Source organism: Rhinolophus hipposideros, assembly GCF_964194185.1.
Source record: "Rhinolophus hipposideros genome assembly, chromosome: 22".
NCBI classification, from domain to species: Eukaryota; Metazoa; Chordata; class Mammalia; order Chiroptera; family Rhinolophidae; genus Rhinolophus; species Rhinolophus hipposideros.
In genome coordinates, this window is record NC_138068.1 from 35,855,788 (window position 1) to 35,883,505 (window position 27,718).

Below are 27,718 nucleotides of genomic sequence, written 5' to 3' on the forward strand. Positions count from 1 at the left end.
CAAGTTTTTGGAAATTTTTAAGATTACTTAATCATAGTCTTTGGAGTATAAGTAACTCCAAAAATCATTCCATAGAGCCTTCCTCTCAACCTAAGGAAAAAATTCCACTTGCAATTTTGACAAGAGGACGAACTTCTGCTTTTGTATTAGAAAAATAAAAACGCACCTGATATACTAATTGACTTCCTCCTCAGCAGGTGGCATGTTCACAACTAACGTGTTTCCCTGAAAATAAGACCTACCCCGAAAATACGCCCCAGTTAAGATCGTCAACCAGATGGACGCATTTAGTACTTTATGATGATGTTCCAGGAAAAGATGACATGACTGAAGTTGAATAAATGTAGGTTGTTATACATGAAAAAATAAGACATCCCCTGAAAATAAGCCCTAATGTGTCTTTTAGAGCAACAATTAATATAAGGACCGGTCCTATTTTCAGGGAAATATGGTATAAGACCTGATCTTATTTTTGGGGAAACACAGTACTACATATGTACACACATGTGATTTATACCAGCCAATTAGCCTAAGTCAACTAGTTGCTTAATATATAATTGGAGATATCATTGAGAATTTAGATCACAGCTTAACTAAAACATACATTTTACTGGATTTTTTTGAATTATAAAAGACTACAAATTTATTATTATTATTTTTTAGTTGCCTTTTGATTGCAGGCTTTACTGATATAAGTATCAACATGAGCAGAAGGATCAGAGTGTGAAAGTTCAGTGAGTAATGTTCTAAACTCTTGTCAGGCAGAGGGTAGTCCCAAGATCAGAAGCATTGGTATCATCTGGGATCTTGTTAAAAATGCAGAAGCTGGGCAGCCAGTTTGGCTCAGTGGTTGGAGCACAGTGATCATAACACCAGGGTCACCGGTTCAATTCCCACATGAGCCAGTGAGAAACAACGGCTTGGGCTTGGATATGAGCCATAGGTAGATGGCTGGTTGGGTCAGTGGTTACAGCACCGTACTCATAACACCAAGGTCGCTGGTTTAATTCCCACATGGGCCAATGAGCTGCACCCTCCACAACTAGATTGAAAACAACGACTTGACATGGAGCTGATGGGTCTTAGAAAAACACACTGTTTCCCAATATTCCCCAATAAAAATTAAAAAGAAAAAAATTCAGAAGCTAAGACCTCAACCCAGACCTACTGAATCCAAAACTGCATTTTAACAAGGTCCTCCAGTGATTTGTCTACATATTAATGCTTGAGAACTATTCTAGTCCAAATTTCTGGAATACGTTAACTGTGGATCTAAAATATAGAAATGAAATGAAAAGATAAGAAAAGACAACAATAGTCCCACCAGAAAACAACTGAGACTCTGATGTTCATATTCTGTCCATGTAAACAGAATGGCAAGTATATTTATCAGAATGAGATGAGTTGGGTATTTAAATAGTGCAGTTTTGTGGGAAAATTCGAGGGTGAGGAAAGAGCATGGACTTCATCATCTGTCCTCTTTCTGGTTTACTACTGGCTACCTTGTAGCATTGAAAGAGTTGCCACTTCAAGTATTCATGTGTTAAGTGGGAACAGTAATTTCCTCCCTGCCTCCCCCAGGTTTCCATTTGTGCAATGTTGTGGGGATAGAGTCTCAGAGAGCAGTTTCCAGGCTCTTGGCCTCACATGGAAAGGTGCTGGCTCGGTTATTAGGTGGCCATTAACTGTAATCAGATGGCCATCAACTGTGGCTGGGTGGCCATCAGCTGTTACCAGTTAGCCATTAGCTATTAATATAACTGCCATGGCTAGGCTAGGGGGTTGGTTGGCAGAGAAGTGGGTGGCGGATTGCGGCTGGCAAGGGAGGTTAGCAAGCATGGATGGCAGATTGCAGATGATGTGGATCCTACTTCCTGTGTCTCATCCGGCCGCCAGCGAGACTGGAGTGCAGGAAGACCCCTTGTTGGGGTACTAGCAGATATTTGCTTTTGTGTCTCAACCAGCCACCATCAAGAATATAGTGGTATGAACCCCCATCCATGGATCCATTGGTGTTCCTTTTTGGCCTCACCATATCCTGCGCTCTTGTGCGGGGAACGGGAGCTGAGTCCCTGCATGACGAATGTCATGTTGAAGAGTACAACTTAAAGAGGTACTATTGTTGAGTTACTTGCTACTATAAATATACTCAAATCAGCAACATTAAAATCATCTGGGAGATTGTTAGAACTATATACTTTCAGCCTGCCCAGATTTACTGAATCAGAATTTGCATTTTAACAAGATGCCCAGGTGAGTGGATACACACTAAAGTTTGGAAAGCACTGGTCCATGGATTTCCTGAGCCAGTGAACTCCCCATCCTGGGAGAAGTTCAGGTGGAGCCAAGGTGAGCCCCATCAGAGATGGTGGAGGGAAGAGCTATGCATGGGATTATTGAAAGAGATAAATGCCAGGGACAGTTGTCCTCTGAGATATCTATGCTTTTAGCAGAACACTAAAAACCAGTATACTGTGAAATGTGGTCAAAAGGGATCATTAATAGCTTCTGCAATTCGATATGACATAGAGATCTCATGATGAAATGTTGGTTAAGAAAAGAATGCATTTCATGGTGTCCAGGGACCTTGAATAGCTCTTTGGAACTTACAGGAAAAAAACCTGTAGCATAGAAGCCCCGTCTAATCATTGGCTTCTTACTGTGTTCTCAAAAACCTGTCTCCATTACGTCAAATGATATCCATTACTAATGAGACTATTCTTTTCCATGTTGAGGATGTGTCCCACTTTTAGAATCCCAAAAAGAGAAAAAAAAACAGTGACATGTAAGGAGAGGAAAAGTAATGAGCAGAAATCCTTGCATGCACTCAAAAAAAAAAAAAATACAACTCTTGGCTGTAATAAGTTTTATCTAAGACTGAGCTACAACCTGTTTTATTTTTTTTTGTCCTTAATCAAAATGCAATTGTGAGAATGGGGTTAAAAATTAAATCCTTCACTTTGTGAAATTAAACTTTCAGTGAAGTCCAAATCTACCAGTCAAAATGTAGTGACAGCTAAAAGTATCATCTCTAGATCAAGAATTGTCCCATGCATCCATCCATCTGTCCTTCCATCTTGCCTTTCTTTATTCATCTATACATCCATATATCCACCCATCAGTTCCTGCATGTGTGACCTCTTCATTGCCCCTCTAACAATAATGACAACTTAGTGCATACACTAAGTTAACTCCCTAAGAGGAGAAATGTATTTTCAACTATATTTTAGTAAATCACAGGTGTATCACATTCTGCAAAATTTGGTTTATTCATCTCCCAGTACAGGAGCCAACACTGATCTTTGGTGTATACAGCCAGTTCTCAAATAATGTTCTTTTGTTCAACATAGTTTTGTTATAATGTTGAAGAGATGCTGTAGGAACTTAACCCTTGTTTATATCAAATAGCCTATGGTAAATTGGTTTCCTTATACGTATTTTGCTTAAAGTCATAGACTCTATCGATGACGTTAAGAGAGGACTTACTGTATGTACAGTGAAAGGCCTGCTTCCCTCTTTGCTGTTGTTGGATGATTCTGATTGGATTAATACAGCGATCACTGGGAAATGCGTACAAATAACTCACCTACTGGGGCCTGAGCTGTCAGACATTTTGCAGACTGGTTGTGCTCATCTTGTTCTTTTTGCTGATTTCCATAATAGACTCCAGTTGATAAAACTCTTCACAGTGATTGATGGCCCACAAAGCACAGCCATTTTGAGGCCATGAGTAACAATTCTTGAACTTGGGAAATATGACTACAATCAATTTTGTTTTTCTTTTCTTTTCTTTTCTTGCTTTTCTTTATTTTGGTTATTCCTACAGGGTATGTCCTTTAGACACCTCTTTCTTAGTTATTATCTCCTAATTAATTCCCTTGTTAAATATTAAGTGTTCATTAGGCTTGACAAATGTCTTCCTTTGTGACTAAGGAAAGAAGAATTTATTACCTTTACATATTGACTCAAGCTGCATAATCACAACTCATTTTATTTAAAGCCCTATTCTTTACAAGCCGTGCTGTAGTTTAGTTCCCAAGCAACTGTCAAGAGAGTCTCACTTGACTCCCATAAATATGAAATAGAGTCAAGTGTTTGTACATGTAATTGACTTAAGAAGTGGGAATATTCATGTGGAAACCCATCTCTTTTTCTATGCAGTGTTTTCAAGTTCACACCATGAAATTATGGAAGGGTTGAAATGGAATTGCCCAATTTGTGAAGAAAACATGCTGGCATTTTAAGAGATGAAACAGAGGTGTCAAAAAATCTTCAGGCCTAAACTCTATATGTGTCAGTAATCTAGCAATCTCCTTCCTCTACAGTTATGTGGTCTGTGACAGATTAGTAAACACAGGAAAGAGAGGACCCCAGCTCATTTCCAGGGAGAGAGTCTGTGCTGGATATGAGGAGGACGTAGCCTGGGCTACAACTCTCTGGTGCAGCAGTGGGGAAAAGAAGGCATTGGTTAGAATAGAATAACACAGCTGTTCTCAAAGTGTTCTAATCTTCTAAATAGAATCACTAAATAGAATCACTAAATAGAATAGAGCAGTAGTTCCAAAATGTCTTAATCTTCAGTTATACTGTTACACTGATCTTCAGTTTGATGGAAAAACTAATATCATTGTGATCTGTTGGCTAGTGCCTAGAAGGGTTTCATACTGTCTTGATGGTGAAAAAGAATTCTCATCTCTAACCAGTTCTTCTCAAGAACTGAGGATGCTCAAGATGTACTCTTCTCTCTTCACCTTTCTCCTTCTCCCTTGACCTTACTTACTCTATTCTGCAGTGAGGAGAGCTTATATTTTTAGTCAGAAGATCAGGGCTTCTGTCTGAGCTTTTCCTCTTAGCCACTGAGTGACTTTGGGGAGATTACTCACTCTATCTGGGGACAGTAATAATAAAGCCATCTCTCAGTCTTATGTGTGAGAGACAGAAAAGCCCAAGTGAAAATGTCCTGGAAGCGTTAGAACTTACTAGGTGATATTTGTTTGCTTAAGCCACCAAGGAGGAGAACCTTGTAGCTGAAGCTTCTGGACATCCTGGTGTCCTGTAGGTTTCCATTGTCTTTCTGTAAATATTATCAAATATGTATTATCTCTCTCCTTTCTAAAAGCTGTTCAATTTATTAGTAGATCACCAGTGAGGCTTGCAGAAATATTTGAGACACAGGTTGATGAAAATGGTTGAGTTATTATACCATAGTCCTTAACCCATAGACTGATAAAGATTACCTCACCATCCAAGGGTGTCAAAGCTTGCAGGATGATCCTCTATGAGACCATCTGTGTTTCTTGGTTTGTGGTTATTTGTTATTAATGGGTTTTCATAAATGTTTTCTCTGGAAATCAGACCTCCAGCTTTCTAATTAAGAGAAATATAAAGATACAACTCATTATTAAGGAAGTCAGGGATTGACTCAAAACCATGTGTAGATAATAACCCCTACTTGCATTTGTTTAACAAACTTTTACACGGCATACATTCTCTGTGGGGTCTTGTACTCAGCATGGAAGACATAAGTCCCAGGGCCACCACCTCTTCCCTACATGTTCACTCTCTGAAATTCCTCCCAATTGTACATCGTTTGCATACCCTCACTGGTTTCCAACCAGATCTCGGTTGTTTAAGGTGCTCATGGTCTTGAGGAATCTCCTTCTTCCTTTTCATTGCGTTATAAGGATTCTTCTGCTTCTTCTCCTCCCTTTAACCAAGGCTGACTGAAAGTGACCTTGTGCTCTTTCCTCTGAGTTTGCCCGAGAGTCATCTCTGAAACGAGGATTAAGGGAAAGGGATTTATTAAGTAAATTCCAGGAAAATGAAGTAGGTGAAATGTGAGGAACTGAGACTGGAAGGGAAGAGTAGATATCAGGCCAAATCCCAGATGACTACAAAATCCAATGGTGAGGCTCTCCAGAAGATGAAGGTTACATCTCAGCATGGCCCCCACCTGGGCAAGTGTTCCTGAGTAGTGACAACTTCCCACACCCCACTCGGCATCATTGGTTAAGAACTTCCCTGCAGGGATTTGAGTCCCAGACTCTTTGCTTTCTAAGTGCACTAGCAAACCAGGTTCCAGCAGCCTGAGGGCAGTCTTGTGACAATTGCTGTGTAGGGGTCATACTATGGGCGGAGTGATAAAGGACAGGCCATTGAGAGTATCCCTGACAGCTATGCTGAGGAAAGCTCCAAGGTCCATAAGTCCTCCAGAGCTCTGCCTGAAGCCCTGCACTCGGTCAGGCAGTGCTCTTGTCCCTTAATGCTCTGTACTGGGCTCTCCCTTGTCAATTCAATGCCGCCTTCAGCCAGGAAGAACCCTCCCTACAGGCACAATTAGACTTTGGCAATGGCTATGAGCTGTAGACCTTTCAGTCTCAAGAGGGTTATTTACTTCTTAGGGGGTCTGAAATGATTGACTGTTATCTCCATATCCTCCAGGCTCTGCACAGGAAAAGGTCACCTCAGGGAATCCCTTTGTGCTCCCCAGCCCTTGGTTTTTCGTGCAAGGGATGCAAAATGTGCCTAATGCATGTACTTAAGTCAGAAGAAGATGGGGAGGGGGTACTTACAAAACTGGAGGTGATTAAGGTTATTGAAAAGACATTTTAGGGACATTTTGTTTCAATAGGAGCTTTTGTATTGCACAACTGGTTTGCTGTGATATGAGAAGAAGTTTTCTGTTTTTTTGTTTTCTTTTTTCAACCTTTGTTTCTTCCATTTGCTTCTATGTAAAGGGAGTTTACAGATGTCAACATTTTGGAACAGAATGCACATTCTTTTGGGTTCAGCAGGTTTATGGTGATCTGTTCTCATTTTCACATATGTATAGTTTACAGTGAAACATTCCTGCCAGTCACATAAGCAAGCTTGAGCAAAAGCAAGTTTCTCCCTTTGCTGGTTCTGACATTTTTGCCTCCAATAAATTCACCTTGGAACTAATCCAGCTGTCTTCTTGGAAAATACAAAGTTTGGAAGAGGACTGCTACTATTTATGGCTATGTAATAGTTTGTCTTATACTGCAGGAGTTGTAGTTATAAACAGGAAAACAGCTGGCAATAAATGACTTTATCACAGTGATTTCCAAGGTATAATGAAGAAAACAAAAACAAAATTATTACAATTATGGTGCCTGGGTGAGCTTGCACAGTGCACTCCAAACACTTCCCTGGCCATTTCCCTGTGATCTCAGTCACAGTCTCCTTTAAATGACCTTGACCTTCAGTTTACTTAGCCTTGGTATGGGAGGTGCATTGATAGTATTTGCATTTTCCAGGGTGACTTGTTAAGGAAATAGCATCCTTTTGCCCTATTCACCTGTGTAAGGGGCGAGGGAGGAGGGGGGGTATAGGAAGTAGAACCATGGATTTTTCTCTACTGTTAAAGAGATTTTATTATAAAAAAAAAAATTGGGAGAGGCTGTTTGTCAATATTTTCAAACTTTTAATTGTACTTTTTTTTTTAATGCAATGGTTAAACAAGTTAATTTTATTTCTAGTAATGGGTCCTTCCAGGGTATGCTAAGTATATAAAAGCATAGTCAAGAATGTTTATTGCAGGGTTATTTGCTATCAAAAAGTTTGCAATCAACCTACATGTCCATCATATTCATCTTTTGCTATCAGTACATATTGAGTTTTTTTTTTTTTTTTTTTAGCATTGAAACCAGATAGTTTTTATTAAGGAAGGAGTTAAAAAACGACGCAGCACATGCGTCCTATTTGGGAGACCACCTCAGGGATACTGTGGATACCTGATCATGGCATTGTACATCAGAAGCTAAACATTAATGAATGCCAACTATAATTTTATATATATAATGTGATGGTTCAGTGTGAGGTCGGAGGGATAGTGGATGGGGGGAGGGGGGTTCACAGTATGAGGGATATAAATGATGAACGTCTAAGTATTACCTTGTTTTGTACACCTGAAACTAATAAATAAATTAATTAATAATAAAAAAAAAGAGATTTAATTGAAATTTAACCTCTAAAAAAAAAAAAAAAAAAAAAAAAACGACGCAGCATGCATAGACCATTCATTTGAGAAGTTCAGCTAAGAAAGCCAGGAGGGGATCAATCATCAAAAATACCTAGAAAGCAGTCTGAAACTTTAATGTGCATATGTAACACCTGATTCAATAGGCCCGAGAATGGGACCTGAGATTCTGCACTTCTAACAAGTTGCCAAGTGAGGCCAATTCTATCAGTCCTCAGACCACACTTTGAGCAAAGCTACTCAAAGAGCATCTACTTTGTGGATAGCGTATATAAGATTTACTAAATAATGCTTCTTTATTCTGTTTTATTATGTTTATTGTATTATGAATGCTAGGTTCACATATTGAGTTTTAATACAGTTTTTTTTTTCCTTTCTTCAAATGTGTATACATTTTTTTGGCACCCATACATTTTTTGGCACCCATACATTTTTTGAATTTTACTGATACACATTTTCTCATATTCTAACTTCTTTTAAAGTAGGATGCATTTTGCAAACTGTAATGTTTTACAGTCAAGCATAGTTGTGATGAGGTTTCACCGGTTGTCATTCCTGGTGGATTGACTAGACAAACCTCTGACTTTCAACCAACCAACCAACCAACTAGGGACCATTTGAGGAAGAGGTATGTGTCTTGGATGCTGTCTGAAAGTCTCCGTTGGCAACAAAGAAAGAGACAATTTCAAAGCTTTAGAGAGATTGTTATGTTAGAGGCTTGGAAAAAAAGTTTAGAGTCAACAGTGAAGCACTTTTGAAGGACTGGATCAACAACACCATTCTTTTTATTTTTTAACTTTTTTATTTGGGGAATATTGGGGAACAGTGTTTTTCCAGGATGTCAAGTCATTGGTTTTCAATCTAGTTGTGTAGGGTGCAGCTCACTGGCCCATGTAGGACTTGGGACTTGAGTCAGCGACCTTGGTGTTACGAGCACAGTGCTCTAACCACTGAGCCAACCGCCACCCATCAGTGGCTCAGCTCCAAGCTCAAGCCATTGCTTCTCACTGGTCTGGTCCATGAACAACACCATTCTTGAGAGTGCAAGAGTAAAACTCTGGAAAATGTATATCTATGACTCTGTTGAAAAGCAATTCAGAAGTACTGGACTCTAACTGTGAGGAAGTTTTAGAAAAACATAACTTATCTCCTTTTTATCTATGCTCTAGAGCAAGATGTGACTTAAGAAATTATCTAAATAAATCCAAAATAGCAATTTTACTAAGTACACAATCAAAATCCTAAGTGATAAGAAATTGTTTATTATATGTAAGCTACCAAGCTTCCTCTTTGTTAGTGGTACACAAAGTTCAACACAATAATGATATTTCTTACAATTGACAGCTTCCTTATTTCAGTGAAATGTGATATATAATTAAAGGCACATAGTTGTATATCAGGAATTGTGCTTTTGCTTGCAAATATTGGAAAATATAACTGACTAAATAATAAGCAAAGTTTTGGCTCAGCAATTGAAAGATTTAGAGGTGGGAGCACTTTACAGTTAGTTTATACCAGCAGCTCAATGATGTCAGATTCTCCATCTCTCCATTCTCATGCCTAAGGGAGACATGTGCTACTTACTCAGCTCAGTCAACACATTCCTTATGTAGTTGAGGGGGGTATCAGTCCTACTCAGGTCACAAAACTGCCACATAAGCAATGGGTAGATGGTAATGGCCATGAATAAGGAGAAGAAGAAGTATTTTCCACTTTGAAGGAAGGCATCAACTAAGAATCAAGAGTCAAGGAAAAGTAACTGATAGTTATGATGTTGGCTAGGGCTTTTTGCCCTGGTTTTGAGGTACTGTTAGGGTTAAGACAAAGAAGGTTGAAGGGTATTTCCTTCCTTGCCCTTAAATTACTGTCACAGAAATATAAGTGGAGACAGACATTCAAGAGGATGGGAAACATAATATACAGCCTTAAGGATTTGTGTTTTTACAAATCTACTTGGAATCAACCTGCTGGACTAAGGAAATATTTTCCAGGTGGTGGCCTGATCTATAATTTTACAAAAGGAAAATTCTCCCTCATTCTCCATGTCAAATGATTATGTTTTCCCCCCAAGAGAGCAAGTGCATGCTGATTTGGGGGAAAAACACAAAACAAAACAACCCTGGATGAAAGTCAAGTGCTGTGAAGCAAGTTTCTGATGGCTATATGTTCAGAGATGATTAGCATAGAGATTTCTTGCTCCTGGGTCTTTCTGGAAGGAAAATCTGGAGCCTCACAAATTGGGCTGGTGATGTCATTCCCTGAGTTCTACAGGTGACTCTGAGTTATGTGCACTTAAAACAAACCAGATTAATTGGCCTGAGTTTTGGTATAATCTATCATTCTTCCATGGCAGAGGCCTTTTGTAGGAGGTGGTTATGTTAAATACAGCTCTGAAATAATGAAATCCCATGCTACTCACTTCTGGTGACCCCATCAGAAATTTATTATAACGAAGAACCAAACTATGTGCTGTAAAATCCCTTAGTTGAGCTCACTCGCTCACACTTTCTCCCCTCAATCTCTCTTTTTCTCTTTCTCTATCTTTTAGATAATGAAAAGTGATTAATGGAGGAGATTTAGTTTGGATGAATGCAAAGTTGTTTTACATAATTTTTTTCTGTGATATTGTACTTCTATCTCTTCTTTATCACTGCCTTTTTGTTTGAATTAATGCAATAATATTACCAAAGTTATCCTCTATTATATGACTGCCTTCACATGCAAGGCAACAATGTCATTTTCAGGTAAAACTATTTGTCCTTGTTAAAACAGACAAGGCAGTTGGTACATTCAGACTCAATTATCAAGTTACATGATTGATTCCAAGATAGAGCTGGGAGCTGAGGTAAATGAAAGTTGCCATTGACTGTTCCGTTTGTGCTCTCTCCTGCTCTATCTGATGGGAGAATGACTCATATAAATGGACCTTAGAAGGAAGCAGAAGGGTTAACGCAGATCAGTTCCCTATGAAGCAGATTCTGAGACAGAGTAGAGGGTGCAGGATGTTTACTAAGGAGTGCCCTTGGGATCAATGCCTGAAGAAGAGAGGGGAAAGAAACAAACGTGGGCAAAGGGAAAGATTAGTTGTGATGCAGGTCCAGTGATGGTTCGCTGACCCCATGGGGAGTTCTGGAGATGGGAAGGCCCATCAGTGTTTCACTGAATTGAGCCAAGATGAACCAAGGCTTTTATACTCTGCATGTATTAGTTATTAGATTTGGGTTGTCCTGGGAAGGGGCATGACCTTGAGTGAGGTGATTCTTTGAATCTGAGGCAATACTTGAAAAGGCAATCCTTGACAGCACTGCTGGGGTCTAGGCCCTAGATTCTATGGCAGTGGTCCTCAACCAGGGGTGATTTTGCCCCTTAGGACATTGACAATGTATGCATGTATATATTTTGATTGTCATGGTGGGGCATGCTACTGGCATCAAGTGGATAGAGTCCAAGGGATACTGCAAAACATCTCAAAATGCACAAGACAGCCCCGGCAGCAAATAATTATCTTATCCAAGTATCAGTAGTGCTAAGGATGGGGAACCCTGCTCTAGGGCAACATGCTCCTCCTGCCCTCCCCTCTTAAAGTGGAGCCTCACCGCTCCCCATCACAGTGCCCTCCACAGCAGGAATCAAGATATTACTGCTGTGGGATAGAATGCTCCATGTTTTTTACTTTTCCTAATCCTCCCATAGACCCCTGGAGGGAGTCTCATCATTTCTGTTTGCTGATGAGGAAATCATGCTCAGTGCAGTCAAGTAAACTTTTCAACAGGGTGCACTGGAAGGACACCCACTGGGAGTTAAAGTGGACTTGCTTATTAAAAAACACTGTGGTCTCCTCTACCTTTTGCTTGATGGCTTCAAACAGCAGGTCTCAAAGCTTTCTCTTTGTCTACTACAAGCACAAGATGGATGGTGTTTGCATGTTCGGTTTACTCTCATGAAATTCCTGGGGCAGGAGCTCTAAACTTACCTCTCTCTACCTCATTTAAAAGGCACTGTGGGACATGAGTGAGCATGACACGCATTATAGGGCTGACTGACTCCTCTTAATTTGTGTTTTTAAGTAGGCCATTCCTGTACTCTGAGCCCTTACTATTAGTAACAAATTGCTTATAGTAGCTTGCAATTGATTTTCACACTGAGAGTAAGACCTGTTGATAGTCTTGGTGAATGCTTGTAGATGCGCCACTATTTTCAGGAGAATTTGCTTCATACTCTTTCTTCATGGTCTGTGTCATTGTGTGGATTGAGTCATTCAAGAACGTTCTTCAGATCTTATTGTCATCTCAAGAATTAACTCATTAATTCATTTAAAAACTAACTCATGCTCCATTCCAGAAACTGTCTTATTTTCTTGTTAGAAACAGTAGCATGTACTAGTAAAGGAACAGAAAAAAAAAAAAATCTGTCATTTTGCAGATATATAGGTGAACTTAACAGAATTAATTATTCTTTGTTTATTTAAATTAAAGTGTATCGGGGTGACAATTGTTAGTAAAGTTACATCGATTTCAGGTGTACAATTCTTAATACATTATCTTATTATTCTCTCTTTAAAACCAAAATCACATAAATTGTGACTTTTTAAAGAGGACATCCGTGCAAAGGGAATAAATGTACAATCTATGAAAACATTAAGGAAAATAAAATGTAGAACATTTAACCCAAAGATACAAAGACAAAAGACAGATATTTCATTATCATTGAGCTCAGTAATAATGTTCATTATTACAGTCAACAGTAGCAGCAGTTTTTAGATCCTCTGCGGCAGTATCAGTCACGTTTACAAAATTTCTGTCATTAATTCACACAGTGTATTTCTACATTGTGGATGTTATCATCTTTATTTTCAATTGAAAAATGCAAAGAGTAGGAGGATGAAAACAGCTTTCTTAACTTTACACAAAGGTAAATTAGCAGAGGACAGTGCCAGGCTCAGATCACTTTTTACTGTAAGAAAGCCTAATTTAGAGTTAACTATATATTTACATTTGTTCATTTACTCTTTCAATCAAATTAGTCAAACGTTATTAAGTACAATATGGTGTCTTAGTTAGTTAGGGCTGCTATAACAATTTGCCATAGATTGGGTGGCTTAAAAAAAGAAGCATTTATTTCTCACGGTTCTCAAGGGTAAGAAGTGCAAGATCACTGTACCAGCAGATCTGGTGTTTGGTGAAGGCCTAATTCCTTGTTTGCAGACAGCCTTCTTCTCATTGTACCCTCTTGTGATGGAAAGCAGAGGGTGCTAGCTAGCTCTTCCTCTTCTTATAAGAACACTAATCCCATCATAGGGGCTCCATGCTAATGACCTAATTAAACCCAACCCCCAAATACCATCACAATAGGGTTTCGACATATAAATTTGGAAAAACACAAACGCTCATTCCATAGCATATGGTATAAGCAGTGGTGTTCCAGTAAATGTTTCAAAAAATGACTAAAAATATGGGTATTATGTATATAAGTTTATTTTTTTAAGTTTTTTGAAGATCACTATTTTGAAGATTTTAATGCAATAACTCATTAGTGAAATAATTAGAAATGGAAGCTAACAGAATAAATGGAAAGCCACTGAAGCATAGGTAATTCACATTGTTTAAAATTATCACCTCACAAGTTATTTTTTTTTAATAACAGAGGGAAACTTAGCCACACACAATGAAGAGATCTGGCATTATCATAATCCAGTGAAAAAAACATTAGCTACTTCTGCGTCTATGCCATGCGGCTTGCTAGGGGTCTCTCCTCTGTCCACAGCATGTCAAACCTTAATCCAAGGAGTCTCCATCCTGACTGTCCAAACCCACCACACATACCTTTGTCTGTGCCTTGCAGCCTATCCCCACCTGTACTGCTTGCTTCCATAGCTTCCTGTATCCAGTACCTGAGCTGCCTACATCCTGTGTCCAAGTCTTTTTGTCTGTTCAGCTGACCTACTGGCCTCGCCATGGGGTTTCCCTCTTCAGGGCACCAAGCATCTGGTGTGTCCTTTCCAGGGGATCCGGTGCCTGTAGCCAGTCTAGTTTATGGCCTATTTTGACTTTGCTAAGCTGCCAATGGCCAATATTCTGGTAACGTCCTTTTCAGGCTTTTGCCTAGAATGCTGCTGGATTTCAACAGTTCTCAGTTGACAGAGTCAATTTATGACAGAGTTAACTTATGGCAGTAAAACAGGGTTATCATAGCTAGAAAGAAGGTGCACAAATGGAAGCTTTGCTGTGTCTCCATCTCTTAAACCCAGATATAAAAAAGGGCAAAATAAACACTCAAAAATAATTATCTCAAGATATAAATACTTCTTCGTTTGTCCTACATATCTCACCCCTAAGAATCACTAATGCTACAATAAATGATCATTTTCTTCAAAAGGTCAATTTTAAAGAACCTCAAGCTTTTCAATTTTAAGAGTCCATTTTTCTGGATTGTGTCTGTCAACTTTTTTTTCCTATTTGCAAATTTGTCTTCTTTGGGAGTTAATCTTTGCCCACTTCCCCTTCCTTCTTTCCTCCCTCCTTCCTTCCCTCCCTCTCTTCCTCCCTCTGTTCCTTCCTTCTTTCCTTTTCTTTCTTCCTTGAAAACTATTTTTGCTTGATGTAACTAAAACTAAGCTTGTCAAGAAAAGAATAAAACCTCAAAAAAAAGTGACAATTCATGCCTCCTCCCACTTTATATTTTATAATGATCACCAGAGAGAAGACACATGAAGTCATAAAAAAATAGCTAAATGTGTGTGTATATACATATATATGTGTGTATACACACACATGCATATGTGTATGTGTATACACACATAATTACATTATAGATATATACACATATATATGCATGTCCACACACACACACACACACACACACACACATACACACACACACACACATAACTGGAGGTGCCAAAAAATTGTATACATGTGGACACTTTGGTCATTGTTGCTCAAGTAGTAGTTCCCTGTAATCAGAAGTGTCTGGAGGCTGATGGTAACCACTTTGAGCACCTCTTGTAATTGCAGAATTTAAACGTGACTTGTACTCATCTTTTGTTATCGGTATATATTGAATATTACAATTTAAATACAGTTTTCCTTTTTAAAAATGTGTATACATTTTTTGGCACCCTCTGTGTACACACACACACACACACACACACACACACACATATATTTCTTTTTTTACATTATTTTTGGAATGATTTGGGGTCTTTGTTTATAGCCTGTGTACTGATAACATTATAGAATGATGTTTGGTTTTTTATTTATTTTTTATTTTTTTATTTTGTATTGTTTCCTAACTTCATTATCCATTTTTATTTCTTCTTCTTTTTTTAAAATTTATTGGGGTGACAATTGTTAGTGAAATTACATAGATTTCAGGTGTACAATTCTGTATTACATCATCTATAAATCCCACTGTGTTTTCACCACCCAGAGTCAGTTCTCCTTCCACCACCATATATTTGATCCCCCTTACCCTCATCTCCATGTGAAAATAAACTATGAAATAACCTTTATTATAAATTTTGTTTAGTCAACTGATTCTTACAGAACACTTTTATTAAATTTTATCCAAATTTTATATTCGTAGCCAACCTATGGTTTCTATTGACCCACACATTTAATCTAACTTGAATGTTGATTGATATTTTCAGACTTTAAGCCATCAACAAGACATCACTTACATGGAGGTGGGACAAAATACTCAGTATTTCCACCATACACATAGGATAGACCTAAGTAATCTCAAGAGCATAGGTGATAATAAAATGTGGCAAAATAATTAGGAAGTGATGAGATGATTTCTGAGTATTTGTTTTAGCTATAACTTATTTCGTTACAGGTTTATGTGATTTAATTTCTTAATAATAACTGTGTTTAACAATTGGTTCACAAGATTCCTGAAAATTTAACAGTGGACTCTTGTGAGCTGGTATGATTGCCAGTAAGAAAAAGTTTCAGTGAATCAAATATACCTGTTACTACAATATCTCCTACTCCAACTGAGTAGGGTTTCAGAGCGCTGAGTATGTGAGGACATCCCATTATCAAGCAAAATAGGTGTTGAAATAAATGGTGTCAAGGTCCACAGAGTTGTTCTTTTAAAATTTATTGTTATTTTATTATTTTTTTCCCACAGGCATTTCCCTGCATTTCAACAGGCATTTATGGTAAGTAATCTAGATTTTGATAAAGTTCGTATTTCATTATTTTGTTTTTAAGGGTGAGGTTAACAGGAAAAATAAGAGGTTCTCTGATGGATAGTTTGTTGTTATTTAAAGAGATTCAAAGTGTAGTTCAAATCCCATTGAGACTGCTCAAGAGGCTATTTGGATAGTCTTTTGTGTTCTTGAATGTTGTTGTATTAGATACTATGGGTAATGCTTAGATATACTGTGGCTTAATGTCTTTTTTTAAAGTTTTTGCTCTAGTAGGATTTGACCTCTAATAGTGTTTCCTTTAATAAAGTCAAGTTTTTCTTAGATAAATTATAATGCATGTAAAAACCTAGCGTTATCATTTTGTCATAAATTACAAAATAATAGAAACATTAAAATGCACATACATACATGTATGTAAATATTTAAATTAAAAAATACAAAGAAGTGACTGTTAATAAAAACAAATAATTTTAATAAACGACAATTTTTTTTTTTTTTAGTATCACTGGATTGTTTTAAGTAGTGATGGAAGCAAATGTTTTTATAATCACTTGTTTTCAATAACCTAAAGCTCTCTAAAATATTCTTCCACCTACAATGACATTTTCTTATGCATTTTCCTCAGGCTATTAATAAATCTGTTTTACAACATTAAGGTAAAATGAAGTTTATTTGTTATTTTAGGGTTTTCTGATCAAGCCAAGTAGATTACAACCTTTCTGGGCTCAAACATAGAGACTCTTAACTGGAAAGTAAAATATGTGAGAATGTAAAGAAATAGTTTAAGGTCATTACTATAAGGGAGGGATACTGTCTTGCAGGGCGGCCTATGGGGCCTCTTGTCCCGCTCTCCACATAAGAACGCAGGATATGGCTAGGCCAAAAAGGAACACCCACAGAGCCATAGATAGGGGAGTCATACCACTATATTCTCACTGGTGGCGGGTAGAGAAGCACGCAATAGTAGCCACACAATCCGCTGTCTGCAATTCACTTCTCTGCCTGTCAACCAACCAACCAATCAACGCAGACCCGCAGTTACATCAGTAGCAAATGGCTAGCCAGTTACAGCTGATGGGCAACCAATCAAAGTCGATGGCCATTCACCACCCAAACCAGCACCTCTCCATGCAAGGCCGAGAGCCTGGAAACTGCTCTCTGGGACTCTGTCCCCACAGATACCTAGATTCATGTTACAGGAGAATTTATTTCTCCTAACCTGTTAATTCATTTGAAGGTTTTGGTGGGAACACAATGGAAAATGTAGGCCTGAATCAAATTAATGGGGGAGGATTCATTCAAACTATTTAATAATTTAAGGCATGCCCTTTTTCTCTCTGGATTCCACTACAGACTATTTTTGTAGAAGCACAGAGGACACTGGGCTAAACTGGACCATCTTCACCATTATGTCTTTCAAGGACATTCTTTCTGCCTCACAGATACCCAGTTAGAACTCTTAAATATTTGCTTATAGGAAGCATCACATGCAGTTTTACCTGGTCAAGATCCCACATGTTCATTTCACCCTGTCTAGAGTCAAATCAGATTCCATTGCAGAAATGGTTCTCATTTTGAGAAAGTTCTCTGATGACAATCTTGATTTACCCTGACAAAAATACAAAAATACATCTGCCAAAAACAATACTATGCACATCATTTTCTATGTTTATTACCTTGTCATATTGTCGATATCTGTTTTGTCTCTGAGAATCTTATGGTAATGTGCAAAGAATTTCAAAAGGTGAATTAAACATGACGTACACAGAAAAGGGGAAAGCAGCAGAAAAATAAAATGGAAAAGTAAAAGAAAATGAGAAGGGTCACTAAAATTAGAGGCTCCAAGAGAGGACAGTAAAAACTACATCAAACCTAAAGTGGCCCTTGGTTAATTTTAATACCTGGAAGACAGGAATTTATCCTTAGAGAGAGTTCTATGGCTCCAAATATAACATCTGGTTTAGTACTCCATCGTGTTGGGTGGGAGGGAAATATTGAACACTATTGAGTAGGGCATTGATAGAGTCACATAGCCCCTGGCTTGGAGGATAGCCACTAGACAAGCTTAATGAATTTTCACAATATCAGGTCAAAATATATCATTTTCAAATGCTGGCTACTCAACTCTTTTTCTCCTCTATTTTTCTGAGTAAATGTAAAACTGAGGTTGATAACCAAAAAGTCAGGGGCCATGCTGCCTTTGGGGCGCCTCAATGGAGCTTGAGACCTAAATTTATTTTTAGCTCCATGAGATCCTGTTTTAGAAACTTTTAGATTACTCCAGTTCTCTTTAGTGTGTGGACAATTTAGCATTTCACAACTTGAAAATTACTTCATGTTCCTTGTGAAGTTGTAGCTTTCTGATTAGTCCTTGATTTTCTCCTCGTACCCATCTATTGTAGATCGGTTGTTTTCTTGGTCTTATTCAGAACCCTGCTTTGTCTCTTCTAGTATCCATAACAGTTTTACTTTTATATTTATGTATTGGGATTTGAAATAATACTTTATTTAAAGAAAATAGTCCACAGCTAAATGGAAAAAAAAATGAAAAGCAAGCAAACAAAATTCCCAACACTTTGTAAGTCATCCTAGAACGGGTTTAAAATAGTCTCCTGGTTCCTTCCCCTTCTTATTCCAAATTCTAAACCTTACTAAATTAATTTTTCTAAAATATCACGTGGTGCAAGTTTCACATCTGCTCAGAAGACTTTGATAGTATTCCATTACTTGCAGGTTAATGTCCACTTTTTTTAGACTGAACAATAGACACTTTATGTATCTCCCTAATCTAGTGCTTTCAAAATTTGTGAAGAGGGGGAAAGTATCTTTTTTTGAATATGTGAATTGATGTGCCAAAATTTTTACATGTACCTTTGCCTTCGCATCTTTAAAAGGGGGATTCATTTTGCAGTATTTCCTAAGGTTATTTGACCACAGAAATTGTAATTCACTCAACCTTTATCAGGACTAGTGTTTTCTCCAGAATATAGTTTGAGAAATTTCTTGGCATCCACCTATCATGGACACACTTTCTATTACCCACAAATGAGCTGATACACATACACATACTTGTTCACCAAACTCACACACAGCATCACCACCACTGCTCCCTACCCTGATCCCCAAACAAAAACATATCACATGTACTTATAGAGGTTGAAGCTTGGTCTCTGAGAAATCTCCCTTGACTATTCTGACTTTTGGTGGTTATTATATCTTTTGAAATCTCTCAGCATTTGCAATCTGGACAATTAACAACTGTTCCCTCATATTGTTCTATAGCTTTTTGTTTATATATCCTGTGTTCACCACCACTTTGGGATTTTTTAATGAGCAGGGATTCATTTGTGCATATTCTGTGCACACTCAGTGGCTAGCATTGTGTCTCTAAAAGAAGCTCAGCAAATATTTGCTGTTTTATGACAACAATAAATGATAACCCATGTTGTTGCCTAACTGAAGATACAAAAAAAAAAACAATTCAGAATTATTGATTGGCAAAATAACAGGTAGAGAAAGACACCCATTTGATATTTTCTTAATGGGAAAATACATCTATTTTAGGAAAAAACAAATGTGCTTCGAAAAAACATTCTCAAGTTGGAAATGATATTTGTAGGTATGGCAGTGTCCACCTTGGCAAGGTGAAATGAAAACACGAGAACTTGTTCAGTTAGACAAAGTGAATATAGTAGTTAATGCCATTTAAGAAAACGATGTTGTGTATTATGGCCCACAGGACAAAGGGTGGTCAGGGAGATGCAGGTTGCCCTGAGCCCCTATCCTGACTTCTAGCATGCCCTAGTACCAGCCCACATCCCCACCTGCTGTAATTTTTCAGATACCTGTTTACTTTGGATTTACCTTCACATTTAGATTTATGGCCCACAAACCCAAAGTAACTCAACTTCTACCACAATAAAATTTTGACTGTAGTGGAGCCATCTTTTGAAGGAGTTTGTTTATTTAATTGCCAAGATGATCTCAGGCCAGGTCAGTTTCAACAGTAAGCACTCTCATTTCATGGAAACTCAGACATCATAACCACATTCAAAGTATGTGTAGAAGATTTGGTGTATACTGGTTCTTTAGAGCTCGGAACCAGAGTGGAAGCCAAATACTCTCCCAGCCTCTCCCCCATCCTCAGCCTTTCAAAAACAAGTCCTGATGGCCCCAAACCAGCTGTATCTTTTTGCAAGACACAGACTGAAGAATACCTACCATGTGACTGCCCGATTTAAAGGAGAAAGACAATGGGAGCAGGCCCTGCCTGCTTTGAAGTTCCCCTAGAAGAGGAACCAGACTTTTCCACTCTAACTTTCAGCGACCACTGGTGCTACTCCAATGTAATGTTTCCAGGATGGTTCCACAGGGCACCAGGCCGCCTGCTTACACTCAGGATGAAAAGCCACATTTGGTAAAATACCAAAGGAAGGCCTGTGTTACTTTTAGAAAAACAGATCCAGATGAGGTTTAAAGGGGCTCTAAACTCCCAGATTCCGGTGAAAGGTTTGAATTGGCCGCTAAGCCAGTCTCAGAGGGACAGATTTGAACTTCTCTGATGGACATTTCAGATCTTGTGTATGCCTTCTGCCCTTTAAGCCTGACTTGGACACTCTGGTGCTAATAAGTTTAACAAAAGAGGCTAGACATGATACATAGCAATGGAATTTTTACTGAGAAGTCAAGAGCAAAAATAATTTCAGGTCATTTTATGAGAGTCAATATAGTTAACAGAAATGAGGTCCAGGTGGAAAATTGTATCCCTTGAGTAATTGGGAAAATGTTCTCTCTAGAGAAAAAGAAAAATCTTGAATCTTGCTTTCCAGGTACGGGTGGTGTTTTTAGAGAAGGAATTTCAGACATTGAGTTATGGGCTGGAAATTTGTGGAAAAAATGTAAGTACAGCATAACTCAGCTATAGCAGCTTCTATATTTATTCGTTATATTTCTGTTACCAGTGTGGAAGGCCTGTTTCTATCAGATCACCTGGTCTCCCTGTGCTTTCCATGAAACGCTGCCAGGACACAACTTCTAATTGAATCCCTCATTTGCATTCAGGTTTGCTCTTCTGCTTCTAACTGATAAAAAGGAGACCGACACAATGTTTTGTTCATCTTATATCTACTTGGCAAATATTTTTATCACTATATCTGTCTAAATTCATAGACATGACTTGGAAAGAAACCAAAGCATTCTCCAACGGCAGTGCTAGGGGCATGCCCTCTATCAGCTTTAAATGCTGACAGATTTCAGAGGGTGTGACAATAGAATTGCTGTGCAATTCTAGGCTTGCTGGAAGAGTTACCTTATGTAATACATTTGGAAACCAGAGCAAAATTGACAAAAATGTGTACCCCTCCCTTTCATCCCCCTGACAACTCTCCCCCTCCCTCTTCCTTTCTTCTCTTCCCTTTGATATTTCCATTTGCTTTGAAAACTTCCTTTCAGGTGGTCTGATGATGACTTGTTTCTTTCTCATAAATTCCTTTCTCTGACTCCCTATATTTTTTTGTCCTGGTCATGTTATTCCCACTACATGAAGCATTGTTCTTGGCAATCTTTGAGTTAATTGCTGGTCCTCAAAGCAAAGTAACATTAGAATCAGTGTAACTTGCTTTTCTTTGGAAAAATGCAATACTACGCAAAGTATAGGCCAAACCAATCTCGATTATATCACATTTGAATACTATTTTATGAGCTGAATCCTATGAAGCACTGGAGAAAAAGCTTAACAGACAAGGAAAGTCTAGCTATTAAAATGTTTCAAACTCCCTGAGTGCTTACCATTTGAATAGACAGTTTTAGAAAATACATTCACACATGTACACATTAATGCACTCATCTCACAAAATGTGGTGCAAACTCCCCTCTTGCTCTAAGACATAGATATTAAATAATAAAAAAGACATGCAACTAAAAAACCAGAAGTACTATCTTTGCTCTGGAAAATAGTCTCAAATTTCTAGCAACAAAATGTGCTACTGGTTCAGCTTACATAACAATGGCAGTGAGATCCAAGGGCAATGTTCCCCCAGGGATCTGCCAAAAGAAATGAAAATCCTGGAAACAGCTTTCTGGTTGGTAATGCAGATGAGATGAGAAACCAGTGTCATTCTCCCAGGTGTTCTTTTGAGAAGGAGCAATTTTAGGACTTAATTAAAACACTAAATGTTTCAAAAATTATAAAGATTACAATTTTATTACTGTTTCTGAGGTCTGCATGCCTATTTCCTCGCAGCTGTGTCCAGGTGAAAATGAGACTTAGGACTAGAAGGCACAAATGAATTCTAACCCACCCCTTCATCAGAGGCTGCCACTTATTATTACGCTACATTTAAAAAAAAATGTCTTTTCTTATAGAAGAAGTGTTAAAACATTAAGCCTTTTAAGGAAATAGAAAAAACACTTCAGTAAATCACAAAGCCTCCCATTTAGTAGTAACTCTGGGAATATCTTTCACCCATGTTGAAAAATAGGAGCGCTATCAAGACATTCTCCACATAGAACTGTTAAGGTGAGTCTAAGAATTGACCACACTTTTGGTTTGATCAGTGAGTTAATTTCCATGAACTTGCTCAGTTTTCTCACCTAGTCTTTAATTGCATTTCTTTTTCTTGCTCCTTATACATACTTGTATCTAAAGGGTCAATTTAAATGAACATAGCTCAGCTCTTTTTAAAAAGGACTTCAACAATAATTTTGACAGTTCCTAGAGAAGTCAAATATGTTTAGCTCTTTAGGACAATGATTTTCATGTCAAATCCTTTTTAGTCGGTGATTCTATTTTTAAAATGCATCTTGAAATGCATTTGAAAGGCACTATATTAGTTAGGGTGAAGCTAAGCAGCCGTAACAAAGAGACTTAGTGAATGGCTAAGTGAATGGAGTGGCTTAGTGAACATATAATTTTGTTTCTCTCTATGATAACAGTTCCAAAGTGAGCATTCTGCTTATGGGAGAATTTGTTCTACTCTGTCACTCAAGGAGCCAGGGATCCACCATGGTGTTAAGTAGTTGCTCTGCCTTCCTTAAGGCATTGTTCTCATATAATTACCTTACTTGATTCCTGCAAAAGAATCACATAGGATAGGCACACACCTTATTTTATGGTCCCTGGATTCAAAGTAGCATACATCACGTCTACCTATTATCTGTTGGAGAGTAATTGGTCTTATGACAAACCTAACTATGAAAGAGATTGGAAATTTAGTCTAGTTTGGAATCCACATGTCTGACTAAAATTCCATTATGTGGGAAAAAGGAGACATTGAATTATGATGAACTTCTAGATAGCATCACTGTTAGATTGACCACAACCCAGAACACTAACATCATCAAATGCTGGCAAGATTGTGGAAAAATAAGAGCTTTCATTTATTGCTATTGGAAATGTAAAGTGGTACAGCCACTTAAAAACACAGATTGGCAGTTTCTTAAAAACTAAACATATTTTTGCCATATGATTCAGCAATTACACTATTTGGTATTTACCCAGATGATTTGAAAGTTTATGTCCATACAAAACCTTGAACACAATGATTACAGCAGCTTTGTTCATAATTTACAAAATTGAGAAGCAACCAGTCTTCAGTAGGTGAATGAACAAATAAACTGTGGTACATCCAGACACTGGAATGTTATTCAGCACTAAAAAGAAATGAGTTATCAAGCCATGAAGAAACATGGAAGAACCATAAATGCGTATTCCTAAGTGAAAGAAGCCAGTCTTGAAAGGCTATGATTCCAACTATATGACATTCTGGAAAATGCAAAAGTATAGACACAATGAAAAAAGCAGTGTTATCCAGGGGTTGGGATGGAGGAAAGATGGATAGTCAAAGCACAGAGGATTTTTAGGGCAATGGAATTATTTTGTATGATATAATGATAGATATATGTCATTTTACTTTTGTCCAGTCCCATAGAATATACATGAAGTGCACACCCTAAGAAAAACTATAGACATTGAGTGATTATGGTGTGTCAATGTAAGTTCAACTTTTGTAACAATGCACCACTCTGGTGTCTGCTCTTGATAATGGGGGAGGCTATGCATGTGGGGGGCTAGGGGGTATTTGAGAACTCTCTGTACCTTCTCAATTTTGTTGTAAACCTAAAACTACTCTAAAAAAAAAAACTGTGTCTTTAAAAAGATGACAGAAATAAAAGATAGACAGATAGATAGATACAGATAGCTCTCCAATGGTGGGGAAGGCTGTTGACCTCCTCTGTTCACTCTAGAGACCAGACTCTATCATACCCTCATTTCTAATTTTCCCTTACTGGAAAGAATGATTTCACTTAGATTTTAAAATGATAATAGAAGAATCAGTCAATAACAGAGTCCAGTCTTTTAGATATATAAATTTTAAGCGTTTTATTAAAATATAATTTGCATAACATAAAATCCTTCCTTTTAAAATGGTCAAAAGAACTGGACAAAAAAACTGTGCAACCATTCTCATAATCAAATTTTAGAAAATGTTCATCACCCATAAAAGAAACTCCATATTAGCGGTAATTTCTCAGTCCCTTCTCCCATATTTAGGCAAATAATAATCTCCTGGTCTCCATAGCTTTGCCTGCTCTGGATAGTTTATATAAATGGAATCATAAAATACGTGGTCTTTTGTGACAAAGCTCTTTCAGTTAGCATAATATTTTCAAATTCCATCCATGTTGTAGCATTTATCAGTAATTTCTGTCTTTCTATTTTTTCATTGTATGGATTTACCACATTTTGTTTATCCACTCATCAGTAAATGGATATTTGCATTTTTTCTACTTTTTGGCTATTATAATACTCATATGCAATTAACTTAGGTATATTTATATGTCTAAATGTATAAATTGTAACTGTGATACAGTGGTGTTCTGTAGTTAAATTTTAATCATCCTGAAACAATACACATTTTTATTCTTTGGCTGCCCATTTTCTCTCAAGCCTCTTCAAAGTCTACATTTGCTTCATGATTCTGGTGTCATGCTAGCCTGGGTGGTAATGTAGGTTTCCCCTATTACTATGTACGATCAGTTTATGAGTATAACTGATAAGTTCTCTTAGAGTACCAAAGAATAATGGAGGCACATAGCAACATGACTATGGGCATGGGTTTTTGGGTCCCATAGATCTAGATTCAAATTCTGAATCCATCTCTAATTAGCTGTGAAACCTCGGTTGTCAAATAGGGGCCTCTAACATAGTTTGCTGTAAGATTAAATTAGATAGTACATTGAAGTGTTTATCATGGTATCAGATACATAACGATAAACATTTAATAATTATTACTGTTATTGTTAGCAATAATTTTTATTTTTGCTACTATTGTTATCATTATTACTCTCCCTCTGGAGTCTGAGTTCCTTGTAGGAGTTCTGAGTATTTTATTCACTCATATCACCGAGATTCTAGAAGAGTGTCTACACTATTGAGCAAATAATTTAATATTTGAAAGTGGCTTTATGTGGTTTCTGAATGACACCAGTCAACAGTCTCTTATCAAGAGAGCCACCTTGCTTTCTTTTGGATTGCTTCTGCTCCTTCTTTGAAAGTCAGTTGTCACCTCTCAGCCACCTCTGTGTCCTGTGGTTAAGCCCTGTGAGTCTAATCATCTGGAAATGAAGCCTGTTTGTAACATCACACCATGCATTCTATATCACACTAGCCATAACCACTGTTGCCTATTGTTTAAAAAATAAAGTCAACTTGCTTCAGCAATTCCAAGCTCACTACAGTTTATCTAACCTCTAAGAATGAAACTATTTTGTTTTGTCTGTATGTAAACAGAAGCTTTCGGTGATGAGAGAGACAAAATTATTGTTATTTGTGGTGTCAAAAATAAAATTCCATGTTATAAGACAGCATATTCTTATGGACAAAACCGAATTGTGGTACTGTAATATAGCTTTCACATGCGTCCTTCCTAGGAAACATCGGGAGGTAGATCACAGTTATTCTGTCACTTGGCTTGAAGAGGGAAAAAGTCCAATGCTTGTTTTTCATTTCCAAAAACACCCAGAAAGTTTGCACAGTTTTTCATTTGTAAGATCATAGGCTTTTTGGAATGGAAGACATTTTATATATCATGAGGAGCTACCTGTCTTAGCTCTTTATGTTTGTCAGGGAAAAATGAGACCTAGAGGTTTTTTTTTTTTGTTTGTTTGTTTGTTTGTTTTTGTTTTGTTTTTTTTTTCCCTAGCCACACCTAACTAGTTCCTGTGATAACTGAGATCAGATTCACTGGTATCGGTTTGGGAATTAGGAGGATATGAAATTATAGTCCAGGATGGTCCTCTCACTAATCTCTTCTTTGAACCTCAGTTCCAAGTTTCCTCAAATATTAGGTGGAAATAATATAAATATATATCTTCTTTTATTAGAAGAAAAACAAAAAGAAGTTGAACTAAGGCTCTTCCAGAACAGAGTCCCAAAGACTTATCCCAATAAGGGTCATGACTCCCATACTTCCCTTTAGACCTCTACTCCCACCCCTACCTCTTCCTCTACCCACGCTTCTTCTTATAACCACATCACTTTTATAGGAATCATCCCCCACCAGGCAACTGGGTTCACCATCAGTAGCATGTGAAGACTGAATTAATATAGAAAGTGCCTGCACACCTATATGTCCTTGCATCATATCAATGATTCTTCTACTCACCATCAAAGCCCCTTTAAAGGTGAAGTTTGATGCATCTGTAACTTCCTTGGGGTACAAGGGCATAGTCTATGCAAGTGAGGAATTATTTTTTTTACTGAAATCTCACACTATATTTTTATGCATAAATTCTAATGTAATCTAATTTTTTAAACAAATACTTTACATTATTTACCTTTTAAGGAATTTTACAACCCTCTTTCAATAAAACTTATAAAATTAACCCTCAGGCAGGTGCCCACCCTGTGCCTCAGATGCCCCAGACATACTGCCAATGCCCCATTTTAAAAACCACGCATTCAACCCACCTTGCAAATGGCATCCCTTGCATATAATTACAGGAATTTGTGAAAGTGATCACTAGCAGCTCAGGGGCTCTCAGATTCTGCAAATTCTGAATCTCTTAGTAAGCTGGGAAGATCTGCTGGCACTGCCGTAGGAAAAGGTTAGCATCCTAAATTATTGTCTCTCAATTTTTTTTCAACTGTGCAATATTTTATCCCCTCATCCATAATGAAAGAGAAGTGCACAGAATTGCTGTTTTCCCATGTTATATAGGGAAGAAAATTAAGACTCATCAGTTTTTTTCATCATTCATAAAACAAAGAAAATATGCCTCCTTGCTACGATAAAACAGGGATCTGCATCAGGGGAGCTGGGAAATGTAAAAATACTTGACTTGAAAATTTTTTTTTAGATCTCTGCACATGTTGAAGGCATATTGGTACCTAAGAATAGTGTGTGTGTGTGTGTGTGTGTGTGTGTGTGTGTGTGTGTACACATACACGCAGACATGTGTGTATAGGAAGTATCCTAGTCTAGCTTTTCTCCCAGCAGATCTTACTCAAAACTATCTGTCCAGCCCTGGGGTAAGGTAAGAACTAGAAAACATGGTGAGTATGT

At 37.7% G+C, this 27,718-nt stretch overlaps 1 protein-coding gene across 4 annotated transcripts in view; it reads left to right on the plus strand.

Moving 5' to 3' along the window:
- Positions 1–27,718, plus strand: part of MACROD2 (mono-ADP ribosylhydrolase 2) — a 2,186,605-nt gene that overhangs the window by 1,534,853 nt on the left and 624,034 nt on the right. For all 4 annotated transcript variants that reach the window (XM_081033481.1, XM_081033483.1, XM_081033484.1 and 1 more), the window contains exon 7: positions 16,133–16,163. In XM_081033481.1, the coding sequence (XP_080889607.1) occupies positions 16,133–16,163 (31 nt within the window). The remainder of the gene's footprint in view (positions 1–16,132; positions 16,164–27,718) is intronic.